Source organism: Cydia splendana, chromosome 27 (assembly GCF_910591565.1).
Source record: "Cydia splendana chromosome 27, ilCydSple1.2, whole genome shotgun sequence".
In the NCBI taxonomy this organism is placed as follows: Eukaryota; Metazoa; Arthropoda; class Insecta; order Lepidoptera; family Tortricidae; genus Cydia; species Cydia splendana.
In genome coordinates, this window is record NC_085986.1 from 4,253,510 (window position 1) to 4,271,669 (window position 18,160).

General features: G+C 38.3%; 1 protein-coding gene across 10 annotated transcripts; it reads left to right on the forward strand.

The window, feature by feature from the left end:
- Positions 1–179: 179 nt before the first annotated feature.
- Positions 180–18,160, forward strand: LOC134803746 (transcriptional repressor protein YY1-like). 10 transcript variants are annotated; one of them, XM_063776574.1, is made up of 12 exons: positions 180–459; positions 2,786–2,873; positions 4,887–4,998; positions 8,062–8,248; positions 9,519–9,583; positions 9,986–10,123; positions 10,364–10,450; positions 11,742–11,843; positions 13,209–13,310; positions 14,763–14,883; positions 16,377–16,496; positions 17,956–18,158. In XM_063776574.1, the coding sequence occupies exons 2-12, from the start codon at positions 2,799–2,801 to the stop codon at positions 18,083–18,085; spliced, it is 1,239 nt and encodes a 412-aa protein (XP_063632644.1). In that variant the 5' UTR covers positions 180–459; positions 2,786–2,798; the 3' UTR covers positions 18,086–18,158. The 10 variants fall into 10 exon arrangements, with proteins under 10 accessions (XP_063632644.1, XP_063632641.1, XP_063632642.1 ...); XM_063776571.1 differs by having other exon boundaries at positions 181–459; positions 2,786–2,885; positions 17,956–18,155; XM_063776572.1 differs by having other exon boundaries at positions 181–459; positions 2,786–2,885; positions 4,887–4,986; positions 17,956–18,155.

Here is an 18,160-nt window from a genome sequence, read left to right on the forward strand (position 1 = left end):
TATGGCTTAAATCCTAACTATATATTATGCTCCTGTTTGGTCCTAACCGTCCGTCTCGATTGCGAGTACCGAGTTGCGAGGATCTTTAAATAATTTTTAAAATCAATTTTGTAATCCCTATTACCCGAGTATATATTTTATTATAGCAACATTCTGAATATATTTTTCAAGTGTGTCGTGTGTGTAGGCTTTATCTTTTCGCCATTGCTCGGGCGGCGTCCATTTTGTACGCCATATTGAATTTGGTCGGACATCTTTGACGCCATGTTTAGTCGGACATATTTTATAAACATTTTCGCGTAAATTTCAAATATTTTTGAGCCTAAATATCGAACTTTTTTTCACTGAAGTCTGGGGGATAGATAGGGGCGAAGATTACTCGGAAAAATTCCGTACCTACGCAGCAGTCCAAATTTGTCTCCAAGTGGCCGTGCAGCTTTTGTTATAAGATAAATAAAGGTAAATTATTTCCACCTAAAACGTTCATACGATTTGACACATTGTAACAAGTGCTTTGTATTTTCTATGAATTTACGGTGTCGGGTGTGTTCTGAAGGTGAGTAGATGAAGGTCAAATTGAGGGGGTTTCATCTGGTTAACGTTTGGCGTGGTCGTTTTATAGATATCCCAAAAAAATTGATCATATTCTGTCCGCCGACCGCCACTGCCGGCAGCGGCTATCGCCCTCAGTGTAACCGCTAGTTGTTTTCCTGCATCAATGCAGTAATTTATGCGGTATTCACTGCATTATAACGTTACGGTCACGCCAAGAAATAGTGACAACCAATTCAATTACGTAGGCCGACTTCTGTAATATGATATCACCTAGTTAATTGTTTTCGGAACTAGCCACTGTCCATTGACGTGCATTTGCGCGTTATTTATAAAGTTTTGGGCATTTTTACGTACATTACACTAGATTTCGGTATAACGACATTCATTTCCCTTTATTTGATGTGTTTAATAGTTTTAATTTTATCTTCCGACCTCCCGTCCCGTTGGTCGGCCAAGGAATGTGACCAAACAGACGCACCTGTCAAAGTTTTTTTTTAGAACAGATACCAAACAAACCACTTTCCGTATTTGTTTTTATTTAATCTTGCATGCTTATCTAATGGGTGATATAGAAATGTTAAATTAATGACTACTCATTAAACATGCTGATAAATGATAATCTTCATTCTTACTAGAAAGTTATTTTGATTAAGCTTCAATAAAATAATTGTATACATGTTTATTATAATTATGGTCTATTAATTATTTTAAATGTTATTTTTAATCAAATTATGTTTACCCAGCAGGTAAAAACATCCACACACATTGATATCTACAATGTTTGATATGTGTGTAGTGTAGGTACTGTATTAAAATTATCACCTTGTATAGGTTAATACTCTTTATATGTACTTATCTAATTTTATTGTTTTTGGAAAATTATCATTCTGAATTTTCTAACCTATTTTTGTAAGTTCCTATTTTGTAACCAACAATTAAAATAACAGTTTCCACTTTGAACTAAACAAAAAAATATATAACCTTCAGAAATTTGTATTAGAGTCTGTGCGGAAAAAGAAGACTCGTGGAATGTATGGGGCCCAATACATTCCACGACTCTTATCTCTTTTCGCATAGACTCTATATACTATTCAATATAAAGCTAAGTTATCAAACTTTATCATGTCAAATATCGGCTTCTGAGCTTTATCAGAAATCAGAAGTGCTTAAAAAAACCAGACAAGTGCGAGTCGGACTCGCCCACCGACGGTTCCATACTTTTTAGTATATGTTGTTATAGCGGCAACAGAAATACATCATCTGTGAAAATTTCAACTGTCGGATACAGCCTGGTGACCGACAGACAGTGGAGTCTTAGTAATAGGGTCCCGTTTTTTCACTTTGGGTATGGAACCTAAAAATAACATTTTTCAGACCAGCCGACCACCATTTAAAGGCTTTGCGACTATTGTGAGGAAATTGCCGCGCGAAGCAGCTCGGTTGGTATAGACGTGCCTCAACTCAGGCCCGGATTTAGAGACCTAGGGCCCATTGTACGGCACTTAAAATTTAGGGGGGGGGGGCCTTCCAATGTCAAAACCATTCCTATACTCTGTATATCTTTAGGTATTTAAATAAAAGTAAACAAAATCTACCCTCAAATGGCTCCTTAAGCCATAAAAACATTTACACAATCAAATAATGTAGGTTAAAGTGACTGATCCAGGCGGTTTTGTATTTGGTTGGTTAACCAATAAATATAAAATTTATTGGTTAACCAACCAAATACAAAAACTACCCGAGAAAGTACAAATTGTTTGTTTACTTTTATTTAAATACCTAAAGATACAGACTATAGGCCCGGGCTAGGGGCCCATCAGGCAACCTAGCAATGGCTTTATGGGGAAATCCGGTCCTGCCTCGCCTGTTGGTCTGGGGCGAGGCACGTCTACACAGACCGAGCTGCTTCGCACGGCAATTTTCCTACTAGTCAAATCAATTACTTTTTTAGAACTGTCAAAACGATTTGCTAATATGGAATTTATATGAAACATTACATCGTGACGTCACGGTCAACTCACCCACTTTTTATATTTCTATCCGATTTATTAAATAGAACTTGTGTTTAAAAATAACTCCTATCTGTGTTTTTCTAATAATTATCTAGTGCTTTATTTCATGCATGGTGTAAAAGAATGTATTTTAAATACAGTATAATACCCTATTCCCTCGCGAGCTGGTTCGATCTGTGTGTACTGTGGACTATATTGAAAACATTTCATCTTTCCAGGGCGCGGTTCACCATGATGAACCAGGAGATCATGTGTGAGGTGGAGATAGGCACGCACGGCGGCATTGAGATAGATGGCGACGATCAGGTCGGCGTCAAGGTAACACTAACACCCCCCTCCCCTCCCTCTACCTTTACAGGGCGCGGTCCATCATATACCAGGAGATCATGTGTGAGGTGGAGATAGGCACGCACGGCGGCATAGAGATAGATGCGGACGATCAGGTCGGCGTCAAGGTAACACTAACCCCTCCTCCCTCCCTCTACCTTTACAGGGCGCGGTCCATGATGTACCAGGAGATCATGTGTGAGGTGGAGGCACGCACGGCGGCATAGAGATGATAAGGTGGTCGTCAAGGTAATACCTAATACTAACCCTCCCTATTCCCTTACCCCTATACTCTATTTCCATATGTTTAGGCGTGTACTGTATACGGGATTTTATCGAATATCGTAGTGACAGCAAAATTTGTTACAGTAATTTTCATTTCATTTTTAAGGGCATATTCGGTATCGTGTTCTGATTATGAATAAGTAGATTTTTATATTAATAATATTTATTTAAGAAATAATATCTAAAAAATCTAGAACCTTATTTATACCAGTGTCAAATCAAAGATTACAATACCCTATAATAGAATATTCTCGTACCAGTCTAATCAATTTCTTTTTAGAACATTTCAAAACGATTTGCTAATATGGAATTTGTATGAAACATTACACAATGACGTCACGGCGCGTCACGGTCAACTCACCTACTTTTTATATTTCTATCCGATTTATTAAAGAGAACACGTGTTTAAAAATAGCTGCTAGGGTGATTCGCCAGTAACTGGCCACCGGGCAATAACTGGGCACCCTAAACTAAATATGAATTGTATTCACCTATGAACAGAATTAATTAAGGTTTCAATAACTGGCCAGCCTTCAATAACTAGCAACCTTATTCTAAAATGAATTCTGTTTATAGGTGAATAGATAGTAGATTGTACAACAAGGGCATAAAGTGACCCATTTTTACCCGAGGCAATTTTTTGGTCTGAGCGAAGCGAAGACCAAAATAGTAGACGAGGGTAAAAATGGACATTTATGCCCTTGTTGTACATTCTGCTTTTCACTTCGATTGCGAGGAAAATATACAAAAAATAAATATTCAAGACTAAAGAAAATTGTTCTTGGGCCGGTCGGAGGCGCGGGGCACGCCGGTCGGGGGCGCGCCGGCAGGGCTGGCAGTTTGTATGGCAGAATTTGGACTTTATTGCTAAGTCAATAAGGGTCGTAATAGATGATTTTACTTTATGCTCTAGAGCATAAAATGCGATTTTATGTCGTCTACGCACGACATAAAGGTGCACTTTTTGAGCATGAGAAGTGAATAGTACATTTCGATGCTAGTGCGGAAGGTATGTCATTACTTCACGAGTACCGAGATATCTTGCCACGAGCCGCAGGCGAGTGGGAAGACTCGGGACGAGTGAAGAATGACATTTCCGCACGTGTATCGAACGACGTTTTTTAATACAGTTGCGAAAAAATAAGTAAAACATTGTTAATCGTACACTAAACAAAAGTGGTAACAGTGACAGCTCGCTTAGACGTCGTCTTTAAGTATATTATATCTATGGGCGTTTGGCAGCTATTCCGTTCCATTCAGACACCTTATTAAGAACGGAATTTTCAATATTCAATATTAAAAAATAAACGTGTTATAATGATGAAGAGGTAAGTATTAAAATATGAAATATGTATATTTTTCATATTCTTACATTAACAGTAGGTTTTTATGCTGATTACGACGTTTAAAGGAAACTAATATTAACACTCATCAATAAGTAGTCGTGAATTGGAACAAGTATAAATTTAAAAAAATTGGAAAAGTAAAAAGCACTAGTTCGACATAACCAACTTTCCGCACGCTAAACAGCTACGTAAAGTAGCACTTTGTGAGCAACTGTATTAAAAAAATTATTTTTAGTTTAGGGTGGTCAGTTCCTGGTGAATTACCCTATCTATGTTTTTCTACTAATTATCTGGTGCTTTATTTCATGCATGGTGTGAAATAATTTATTTTAAATACAGTATAATACCCTATTTGTTACAGTATGAAGAAATAGAAGCCGGCCAGTACGAAGAGTATATCACTGACGATCAGTATGAGGAAGTCGAGGAACAGGTGATCGGCATGCATCACTTGGAGGAAGGTCAGTTTAGTAGTGCGTATCATCTCCATTTCATCTTATACATACACTTAATAAATACTCTGTTATCACATCTGAGGCCGCAGACAGTACGCATGCGGCGAGCGATACTATAGAGTATAGAGACCGGGAAATCCGGTTTCTCGCCGAGATTTGTATAGTGCTTTTCTCAAACTTGCAATGAAATATCCATAGGCTACGGTGGCCAAAATCGAGAAAGAAAACTGTCTAAAAATGTAATTTAGCGCTACATAAGTACCAGGGCCTCATGAGTTACGAGAAGGTGTCGTTGACCAACCCGCCGGGGCGCGCACGAGTATGAAGGTATCGCGGGCCGCGGCTGCTGTTAAAAACCAAAGAATTGGTTTACAGGCCTAGCCGCAGTGGCGGATTTGCAGTCTTTGCCGCCCTAGGCCACAGGCATTGTAGCCGCCTCTTTCTCAGCACTCATCATATCGACAACATTTTGAGTTATTTCTTGTTATCATCAGCGAATTATTTGTCACAATTTGCCGCCCCCCTAGGGACGGGCCTACTTGGCCTTAGGGCACAGAATAAATAATAGTACTACCGTACAGAAAGGAAAGGACACTTTCTACAAAACCGAAGTTTGACAGCGATTCAGGGACGAATCATGCTGTCCCTTTCTAATGTCTGGCACTATCCCTTTCGGCTATTTAGGGTAGTTAAAATTCAAGTAATTATCTTATCTGTGGTCGTGCACGCATAAGGACGTCAAGTTGCGCCAACCCTAATAAAGGAGGAGTCTCCCCACTGACGACAGCAGCGGCGGCTCATTATTATTATTTATTTATTTAATAAAATACAGAGGTATTCTTAAAAATAGTCATAGCCCCACAAAACTTAAAAATTTGTTTGACTGTGGGGTCATCAGTCTCTAGTTATTAACTTAATAACTTATAGTATGTAATTAAATTACTACAATACATTATGTTAGTGTTTTTTTTAACATATGTAGTTTTATAGGTTTTGTAGGCTTATTATTTTCACGTCTTATGGCTTCAGGCAAACTAATAAGTAAGTAAAGTATGCTTGCCACGCCGCCCGCCCGCGCGTGCTTCCAGTCTGCGGCCTGATGTGGATCCAATGATGTTATGAATCTATTATATAGTTGGTCAAGCAGATCTTGTCAGTAGAAAAAGGCGGCAAATTGGAAAAATGTAGGCGCGAAGGGATATCGTCTCATAGAAAATTTGAACTTCGCGCCTTTTTCTGCTGCCAAGATTTGCTTGGCCATCTATAATTAACAAACTTTGTAATGTTTTTCAGTAGGTACATCTGTATAATTTAGTCATTTATTTTTACTGCATCACTTAATTTTTAACAGCACATGGACACCCTTTCCGATCTTTCATCAAATCATCAGTATCATCACTATTCATCAGATTTTTGGGTGTCCGTATTCTCTAGATCAGGGTTTCTTAAACATTTTGCAGTCACGGACCATTTAAACAATTCCACGGACCCCGGTCAAAAATATTTTTAAATAAAGTTTCATTATACTTAGGTCTCGTCATGTTTACTACAATATTTCCCAATAACTAAGTATGTTTACAGTAGGTAGGACCTACTGTGGACCCCTGATAAACATGCTACGGACCCCTAAGGGGACTTTAAGAAACCCTGCTCTAGATTATTTTATTATTTTGAGTTATAGTTTAGACAACGAAATACTAAGACGTGTAAAGTAGTGCCAAACAATTTTAGCCGCTAATTTGACAGCTGATGTAGATGGCGCACGACGCCATATTGTTTGTGGTAACCGAATTGGGAGAGCCTACGAACTGGATGCACGCTCGCGCCGCGGCCGATCATGAAATTCCTAGGCATATCGTGAATCGTGAAAATCGTTGTGTCGGTCCTTGAGTACACGGAGCCCCGCGCGGGGCTCCTATTTCTGGACAGTTTGCCCTTCGGGTATCTGTAGCAACCTAACGAACGTATCCTACCTAGTACCTACCTTAATTTCTTACAACTATGTAGGTGGTGTGCTGACGTGCCCAAAATGCGCTCAAGTATTTAGCAAGAAGATAGGGTCCGTGAGCCACCTAAGGGCGCATCAGAGAGTGGATCAGCTACACTCTAATAATACGAGCTAAAAATTGCCTGTCCAGAGCACACAGTCGCTGTGGCCGAAATCGGTCAGGAGAGCATCATTTGTTTAATCTGACTACTGTCAAAACATTACACAGGAACTCTACGATCGGCCGCCGACATATAGATTTGAATGAATCCGTTTTGGACTCGAGCGTGCGTCCAGTCCGCTACACAAGCCACTTATCACCAGAGTTCGGACAATTTATCGCAAAAATATATAAATATGGTATGGAACACGATACAATTTTTTTAACAATTTTAAACTGCAGTTTTTGAGTATAATCTGGAAATTTTATAAAGATACTGTGTACATAATATGAGTTTAATAAATCTTGTCCTATTTTGAGATATAAATGATTTTTGATGGTTTTGCGATGATTTGTCCGATCTATGCTTATCACATAATGCGGGGGCGATACAACGCTCTTTAACTGTCAAAATTACAGCTTAAATATGTACAGATGTAGTGCATAATTATTTTCCATCGTATTTTTACGGAAACGTTACGAACGTGTCTTGCTATTTCAGTCAGTCTCGGTACAAAAAGTAATGAGGTTGACTGAAGTAGCATGACAAATACGAACGTTTCCTAGAAAATACGATGGAAAACAATTATGCACTATAGTCGTATTTAAGTAAAAGTAAACAAAATCTAACCTCAAATGGCTCCTTAAGTCAGTTGAGGGTAGATAAAAACATTACATGATCAAATAATGTAGGTTAAAGTCAGGTCGTTCAATGACAGATCCAGGCGGTTTTGTATTTGGTTGGTTAACCAATAAATGTTATATATACCCGAAAATTTACAAATTATTTTTTTGCTTTTATTTAAATACCTAAAGATACAGAGTATACATCTGTATGTTGCACTAATTTACACGTCTTCGTAATCTTTTAATTTCGTAACTGTTTTTATTAATATATCTACTCGCACCCAAAAATCCTATCACTTCTCATCAGCTCACAGCCCCTTGCACCTATCACCATCATCATCACACCCCATGTCAGCGCTGCTGACAGATTACAAACTTGCAGTCGGCAGCGAGGAGGTGATCCTGCCAGGGATGTCCGGGGAGGAGGTCCTTGCTGCCAACGACTCTTATGATCCGGTGTATGCTACTCCGCCTTCTACTAGTAATAATAACAGGTAAGTCGGTCACCATGGTTACTCTCTACTAGTATCTCGCGGCGAGATAGACTACCCTTCTTTCTATGTTAATTAAAGAGGAACGGGTAGTCTATCTCGCCGCGAGATACTGTCGCGCCAATCGTGTGCTAGCCCGGCTGGTTTGGAGTTTAGGGCCGCGAGTTGTTTTAGATTTTACACTGCATAGCTTTAAGCTATGTTTTCCTAGGATAGCGGTGCCGTTATATAGCGGTCTTTTCCATACAAAATAATACGGCTAAATATGGATGGAGTAGTATTTAGTTTGGAGACGGCCGCTATATCACGGATATATCCTAGGAAAACAGAGCTTAAGCGCTCGAGACGTCTATACACTACAGATCGTCTTATTTAGCGCACGGATTTCTTTTATTTTGTAACAAATTCTCATAACTGTGTTCTATCCAAATATAGTAGATTGTACAACAAGGGCATAAAGTGACTCATTTTTAGCCGAGGCAATTTTTTGGTCTGAGCGAAGCGAAGACCAAAATAGTAGATGAGGGTAAAAATGGACATTTATGCCCTTGTTGTACACTCTGTTTTTCACTTCGATTGCGAGGAAATTAAAATTATATTTTTCACGGAAATTTACACCACGAAATTGTCGTAAAGCGAAAGAACATAATACATAACCAATTCCCGCCAACTAACTTTTTAATTATTTTTTTTTAATTTGCAACATGTGATCAGAGTTTCAGACGCTTGGTTTTCTGCCAAGTCAAACATTTCGGAGCATTTTTGAACGATAATGGACTCCTATTTTATGTGATTTACTAAATTGAATGACAGAAAATACGGATTTCTAATAAATTATAGCAAAAATAAAATAATATAACAAGTTTTGTCATCTACACATTTTTATTGCTCAGTAAAATTGTGCAATATGTTTTAACTGTTTGGCTGTTGAGACCGATTACCTTAGTCTTAGAAAAAAATTTACTTTTATGCTCTAGAGCATAAAATGCGATTTTATGTCGTCTACGCACGACATAAAGGTGCACTTTTTGAGCATAAGAAGTGAAAAATTCATTTAATCTTTGGATTAAACTATACTGGGTCAAGCAGATCTTGTCAGTAGAAAAAGGCGGCAAATTTGAAAAATGTAGGCGCGAAAGGATATCGTCCCATAGAAAATTGGAATTTCGCGCCTTTTTCTACTGACAAGATTTGCTTGACCATCTATAATATGTATGCTTAAGAAAAATAATTAGAAATGATATTTTTATAATAAAATGTTCTAAATCCACAGAGGTCGCGGCAGGCCCGCGGTCAAAGCCAACAACACCAACAACGTTCATCACCTTATGCCTATTGGTAAGCAATATTTACATTATTTACTCAATTATTTTGAGTAATAGGGAATATTACGCAAAACTCTGCGTAGAGGGCGTTACAAACGCAATCACAGGGCCTACCGCGAAACACGAAAGTCGAAAGTTCGGTTTCTGCCTTCTATCACTTATTCGATCGATAGATAGGCAGTAAAGGAAATTTCGATTTTCGCGTTTCGCGTTAGGCCACCTGTAATAAAACCGCCTTGGTGCATCAATGTCATTGTGAAAACTTGTCAAAAAACTGTTTAAGGCGTAGTATGTATAGGTTACTCTATGGTTTACTAAACAATATAGTGCTGCACTCTGGTGGCAGAACATTGCACTAATACTCCCTATTGGGAATGTACAATGCATAATAACAGTGTATACTATGTGGTTCCAGGCGAAGTGCCCATGGGCCTCATGGAGGGCGTCAGCGGAGGCCGAGGCACGGCGCGGCGCTGGGAACAGAAGCAGGTGCAGATTAAAACCATGGAGGGCGAGTTCAGCGTCACCATGTGGGCCACGGGGGAGGATGACGGTAATTTACTCCTCATCTTAATCGTATAGCGCAATGGTTCTCAAACGTTTTTCGTGACGGAACCCTTTTGGAAAAAGAAATATTTGACGGAGCCCGAAACTAAATAATTTCCATACTAAATTGTTGTCATGTTTAAACATTTTACGCCAAAACTGTGACAGTTACGTAGGAAGTGGCGCCCTCAATAATTTTCTACAATTTCTTGTCGGACTATACAAACTTCCATTTTGTACTTGACAGATGACGGTTCCAACCCCGAGCCAGACCCCGACTACACGGAGTACATGACCGGCAAGAAGACCATACTGGGCAACGAAACCATGCCAGGTAAATACAGAGAATCCATTATTAGGGTTCCGTACCCAAGGGGTAAATACTGGACCCTATAGGGACCGTGCGTGTTAGAGGGTCTGCCATCTTGGGGCTTGAATCGGAAACATATTTGCACATGTACATTGCCAAAACAAGCCACCACAAACCAAACAACCATCCAAGCTACCATCTACCGTTCTCGTCGGTACGTTTCCTTGTGCATAGTAGGTTCTGCCATCTTGTGGGCTACATAGGAAGCATAAACGTCACATTTACGCCTCGCGCCAAAAATCTGACAGCTCCTATGCTGCCCCCTATAGTTCATGCACGCCCCCTATTACTAAGACTCCACTGTCCGTCTGTCTGTCACCAGGCTGTAAAAAAAAAAACTCATAAACCGTGAAAATTTTCACAGATGATGTATTTCTGTTGCCGCTATAACAATAAATACTAAATAGTACTTCTCTTTGGTAGTACGGAACCCTCGGTGGGCGAGTCCGACTCGCTTTTGATCAGTTTTTTGTGCAATGAAAGAGATGAAACATGAATATTTAACAAAACGACAAAATGCCCAGGCCTTGAAAATATTTTATCGTAATTTAGGGGTACGTACAGATGGGTCTCTATTGTTTCCCATAAAGTTTTAACCTTTAACGCCACAGACTGCAATTGACGTCAACGCAAAATCGTGACAACGGCGCCAAAGACGGCATTTGACGTCGATCGTTTTTTGATGAAAATCTACTGAAAAACACCCCATTTTTAGGTTGGCATTATTAGGTCCTTACCTATGAAATTGGCGTTTTTGTTCATAGATATAAGTCTGATCCTAGTTTTTTTTTTTACAAAAGTACATACACAATTACAATAAAACTACAGTGCACTCAATAAACAACGATTTTACATACAATTAATTGTTATTTTTTATTGTTAAGTGTTCAGAATTAAGCCTTGAATATAGGTCTTTTCATGTGCTGTCGGTTCGAGTATTAAAATTACTTATATTTTTCTAATGGTACCAATTTTCAAGAAATGGAGATATTGAAAACATACCTTAAAGGTGTCAAAAATTACTGGAAAAATTTTGTTTGGTTTGAATTAGCCATCAAAAAAATATCCGCAAAATTAATTGTATGGAAATTCGTGTTTCGTTGAAATTCTCCGGACAAAACGCCAATTTCATAGGTAATGACCTAATATTTATTCAAAAAAACTAAATTTTACCACCGTGGCGTCAGTGGCACGGCAAATGGATGCGCCGTTTGGCGTTCAAAAGGTTAAGACGTTTTCTGTATTTTATTTTCAGGTTTAGACTTATCAGACCCCAAGCAGTTGGCGGAATTCGCACGACCCGGCCACAAGATCAGACTAAAGAAACCCTCGCCCGAATCATCGGACAGAACAATAGGTGAGATGTTTTAAATTCACTCGAATCAGGGGTGCGAAACTCCTGACTTCGGCCAAACTCGGCTCCGCTCGGCTCAGCTTTGCTCCGAGCAATTATTAGGCTTGACACAGCTTGACGTCCCTTTGCGTGCACGACCACAGATGATATGGCTTGAATTTCGACAACCCTAAATAGCCGAAAGGGATAGTGCCATATATTAGAAAGGGACAGCATGATTCGACCCTGAACCGCTGTCAAACTTCGGTTTTATAGGAAGTTTCCTTTCTGTACGGTAGTACTATTATTTATTCTGTGCTCGAATAATTATTTTTCTATCTCGAAATGTATAAATGAATAATACCAAAAATTATAAGCAAATATACACGAACCTGGTCACAACATTTCACGAGAATCGGTTGTAAAATCCGATGAGTGATCAGTTTTTTCTCGTCATTCGTTGCCATTGTTATGATCTCCTGGGTTGTTATTTTAAATAACATTACAACAAAGATTTAAAGCATGAAGGAATATCTATTTTGGACTTCATATTAACTATTTTTAGGGTTCCGTACCCAAAAGATAAAAACGGGACCCTATTACTAAGACTCCGCTGTCCGCCTGTCTGTCTGTCACCAAGCTGTATCTCCAAGTTGTATCAAGCTGTGTCTGGTGTGTGTGTAAACCGCGATAGCTAGGCACTTGAAATTTTCACTGACGATGTATTTCTGTTGCCGCCGTTATAACAACAAATACGAAAAACAGAATAAAATAGTAAATATTTTAGTAGGGCTCCCATACAACAAACGTGATTTTTTTTTTGCCATTTTTTGCGTAATGGTACGGAACCCTTCGTGCGCGAGTTCGACTCACACTTGGCCGGTTTTTATGAAACTGTCAGTACCTTGAGCTAATATTTGGCAGAGGGGAAAAAATTTGAAGGAACTGATGAACATCATAAAATTGTGAAATATTAGATTGTTATGTAAGGCTTGTGTTATGTCGTCTAGTACCCACGACACAAGCCTTATTGAGCTTATTGTGGGACTAACTTGATCTGTGTAAAATTGTCCTATAATATTTAATTATTTATGTAAACTTTATTGTTAAATATTATAACAAAATCAATTTACAGTACATGTGGTCCTATTTTCCCGCACTAGTGCGTAAAATAGCACTTTTCGCGCGATGGCAAATGTTTAAAGAGCCATATGTACTGTAAAATGTTGTACGATACACGTGCGAATAGGTAATTCGAAACGAGTGGCGATAAATTAAAACACGACCGAAGGGAGTCTTTTAAATAGACACCGAGTTTTTTTCCGCACTTCCTCTTTTCCGCACTTGTATCGTAAATAACTATTTTAATGTGTTTTTTAACGATTTCAGCGTGTCCACACAAAGGCTGCACGAAGATGTTCCGAGACAACTCGGCGATGAGGAAGCATCTGCACACGCACGGGCCACGGGTACACGTGTGCGCGGAGTGTGGTGCGTATTATGTACACCCTGTACTTTAAGGGTTCTGTACCCAAAGGGTTAATGTCGTGTCTTACAGGGACCTAAAAAACCTGGCCGAGGACCGCGAAAACTGGCGCATACTCCACCGACAAGAGCCATGCTCTTAAATTTGGATGATGACCCAAAGGGTGAAAACGGGACCCTATTACTAAGACTCCGCTGTCTGTCTGTCTGTCTGTCACCGGGCTGTAACTCATGAACCGTGATAGCTATAGTTAGTTTTTTTAGCATTAGAAAGAACTTGAAAGAAGGTAAGCGATCTTGACATGTCTTTTAATTGAAAACGGCTTTTTTAAAATCAGTAACTATTACTTATGAAAGCAGAAGAATATAAATGATCGTATTAGATTCATAATTGTTACATATTTGTCGTAACTTATTTTTAAAATGTGTGTTTTCAATTAAAAAACACAACAAGATTGTTTACCTTATTTCTAATGCTAAAAAAACGAACTATACACAGTTGAAATTTTCACAGATGATGTATTTCTGTTGCCGCTATAACAACAAATACTAAAAACAAAATAAAATAAATATTTAAGTGGGGCGTTTTTTGCGTAATGGTACGGAACCCTTCGTGCGCGAGTCCGACTCGCACTTGGTCGGTTTTTAGACGACCGATAATGTTGTACGTAACATTTTAGACCTAGTGATTACAGTTACCTACAGATTTTTTTACTGACACTGCTTTATAGTACTGACATGGATTTCTTCACCACACCTGCTGGAGGCTCTCTTGATTGTTCAAAAACTGACGAGCAAGTTGCATTTTATCCACTTGTGGGGCAAAGTAATCAAATGCAAATTTTGAGTTGTTTTCTTATGTTTGCTGGTAAAATTGACTTTTAAATGATGATTTTGAATGTTAAATATTTAATAACATTAATTTAGAATCGATTTGCTTTGATATTGCTATTTTACTGTTAGTATTGTCCTTGTGTTGTGTGTGAACAATGTTGTGTTTCACTCGGTTGCAAAATTTGTTTAACCCTCGTGCCTTGAAACTCTCGCAACGCTCAAGATTTCATTTTTCGAAACTTTTCAATTCAATTTTGGAAACTTTCGCTTTCTCGGGTATCAATAATTGCACAACTGGTTAAACAACTTTGCCCCCTTGTAAAACAAATAACTATTTATATTGACGACTGGGCTGGCCTAGTGGGTAGTGACCCTGCCCGCGAAGCCGATGGTCCTGGGTTCGAATCCTGGTAAGGGCATTTCTTTGTGTGATGTGCATAGATATTTGTTCCTGAGTCATGGACGTTTTCTATGTATTTAAGTAAATACTTAAACAAACAACAAATGTATATTATAATATATATCGTTGTCTGAGTACCAACAACACAAGCCTTCTTGAGCTTACCGTGGGACTTAGTCAATTTGTGTAAGAATGTCCCTATAATATTTATTATTTCGTTTCAGGTAAAGCGTTTGTAGAAAGTTCTAAACTAAAAAGGCACCAGCTCGTGCACACCGGGGAGAAACCGTTCCAGTGCACATTCGAGGGCTGCGGGAAGAGGTTTTCACTCGATTTTAATTTAAGGTGAGGTTACTTTTAAAGTATGAACAAATGAGACACTTAACTCCAAACTCGGGTAAATCCATCTGTCAGATTATGCTATTTTGGTATTAAGAAAAGGCAAAGAGAATATAAGAATCAATCAATCAATCAATCAATATATTTATTGCTTACTTTACATAAGAACTTAACTTAGGTACAAAATGCGGTGTGGTAAATTGCTATACATATGGATATATTTTTACTTTTATGGATATGCAAGGTATAGCGAAAGCAAGCTACCCTCCGTACTAGTTTACACTGTATTACGGCAAGGTACCCCCTTCCCCTTCTGCCCGCGGTCCATGATGTCATAGTTGGTCACCCCATATAGGTAATGAATCAGAGTAAATACATTAAAATAATAAAAACAGGCTATGTTATAAACTTAAGTACTAGATTTACATGCAAAAAATGTATAATTTGAAAGTGCTATTTAGTGTATATTGTGCGTGTGATATGTCTGTGAAGTCATGGTGTGTCTGTGTGTGTGCTATATAAATAAATGTGTGTAGGTATGTATATAGGTGCAAATAAAACTTAACGGTCAGCAAAGCGTAACAATACACAGTATAGCCAGACAACAGTGCTCAGCAGGAAAAACTTACTTCTACATAAAATCAATTCGAGGTCTTTGGTTATGTTATCTATATATGTTGTTTCATGTTATCAGGATGATATCTTAAGCAGTGATTCTGTATCTTCATAATTTTGTTGCTTGAGGTATGCAGTTACAGCAATTTTGCAATTTCTGTTGGTGTACTTCTGCAGATCTATATGTTTAGCTAAGCGGTTGTACAAGAAGGGTCCTAAGAAGAACTGAAAGTTATGAGCGAATTTTGTTTTACAGGGTGGTATGTTAAAGACTCGATCCCGTCGTCTTTGCAGAGTTTTTACACCAGAAGTGTTTTTGTGTTGTCTGGAAATCAGAGCCACGATGAATAGCTGTCTAACAGAATAGAGTGTATAGAGGCGGATTGTCAAAGTGAACTATGTAGTCATAGTAAATTTACTGCCATCTTTCGACAGAAGATTAAAGCTGTTAGAACGCCATTTGACTTTGATCCTTATTCTTTCACTGATATGTGTTAATTTGTTAAATATTGATATTAACGCCATCTACTCGACTGTAGGCCAAAGGTTACGGCGCCATCGCTCGATAAAATTGCACCATTCCTTTGGCTTACTCTCGAGTAGATGGCGTTAATTTCAATATACCCTATATCAGCCATTCTCTAAGTGTGTTCCGCGGAACCCTAGGGTTCCGCGACACCCCTGCAGGGGTTCCGCAAGAATTTAGAACACTGCTTTAGTCGCCTCGAAAAATTTGACTATGCAAAAAACACACTTCTAAAAACTATTGTTTTATTGTAGGGTTCCATCAAGTATTTCGCTTTCCAAAAGGGTTCCGTCAAAAAAAAAGATTGAGAACCGCTGCCCTATATTATAGGAATAACCTCAAAATCCATTACTTACAGAACACACGTGCGGATCCACACGGGTGACCGGCCGTACGTGTGCCCGTTCGACGGCTGCAACAAGAAATTCGCGCAGAGCACCAACCTCAAGTCACACATACTCACACACGCGAAGGCCAAGTGAGTAATATTGGATTATCTTTCAATGTTATGTCAAAAATATTACTTGTAAATTTTATTTTTACTGATTGACCGAATTTGAGCAAGAAAAGTGTAGTTGGCGATAAAAGCCAGGGATGTTGCGAATATTCGCATCCGCATCCGCGGAACTTCTGCATTATTTTCAACATCCACATCCGCTTAAATCGATGCGGAGCTTATAGTGTAGTAAATGAAGCAAGTTGTTGTATGGAGACCCATGCATTAATTTCTCAGTCGATGAAATTTAGCTTGGTTATTGTATAGTATGAGCCGAGACTAACATTATAAATATCCAAAAAAAAAACACTCCTAAGTTGGGTAAAAACACAAATCTGATTATATATTGAACCGAGTAATTGCTCAGTCCAAAACTATTTTACAAAATAAGTTATTTGTATCAGTATGTGATACTAGAAAAAAATCTAAAAGTTTTGTCAAACATGAGAATATTTTTTTATGATACTTCCTTTTTTTGACGCTCATTTTCATCGGAAAATTGCTCTGTCATTTTTTTCTTCTTATATGATCTTAGAATATAATTTGCGCAGTGGGTAAAAAAAAAAAATGCGTATCGAAATGTATGTATTATAGAACTATTAAAAACTGAGAATGGTAAATTTTTAGATTTTCATTTTGTAAGTATAAAACGGCAATAAAATGGCATTCCAGTGAAAAAATTAGACTGAGCAATTTTCCGGTCCAAGACACGCCAAAAAATTTTATTTTATTAATACTGGTATTTCTGCTGGGATATTTTTTTGATATTTCATATATTGTTGCAATACGTTACATGAATATGTCTGGTGAAGAAAGTTTGAACGGAGCATTTTTCCGTAAAAAGATATTAACGATTTAAGACTTTAGGTATTTACTTTAATTCTATTATTATTATTCTTTGGAAATTTACACAATACTTTTTATTTATTGATACTTTATCATACTGTAAAGTTTTTTCTGGCTGAGGAATTACTGCGGGGTCCACTACCTTTATTTACTACACTATTATGCAGATGCGGATGTCGAACAAGTCAGGAACGTCTTAGCGGCGGCGTAATTGCTAGGTAATTTCGTCATTACCTATAACGAAATCGTCTTGATCCAGAAAAGTCGGCCAAGTTACTGTTTATTAAATAAAGAATATAACGCACCTATATTGTTGCTCAAATACTGTTTCGTTTTTTTTTAAATAAAAATGTAATATTTTATGTTTTTTAAGTACCTAATCTCCAAGTAATAATCCGCGGATGTCAAAAATCTGCATCCGCAACATCCCTGTTAAAAGCTATCAAAAATTAAATTATAGTCTGTCTATTTCCGTCAGTAGAAAAAAGCGACAAATTTAAAAAATGTAGGCGCGAAGAGTCAACGTTCCATAGAAAATATATTTATACTGACAAAGTTGTTTGACCGGCTATAACATGAAACCTTTCCTCAACAGATCAAGAAACTCGCTATCCCGCAACGGCGGGGGTTCGTACGAGTCAGCGCGAACGACGCCTCAGTTCGTGCAACTCGAGATGTCTCCGGACGACTCCAACCACCAACTCATCTTCTACACGCACGAGTGAACATTGTGAAACGGTGTCATGAGTGAACTTAGTGGAGTCATGAGTGAAATGGGGCCCACTGATTAACAGTCCGCC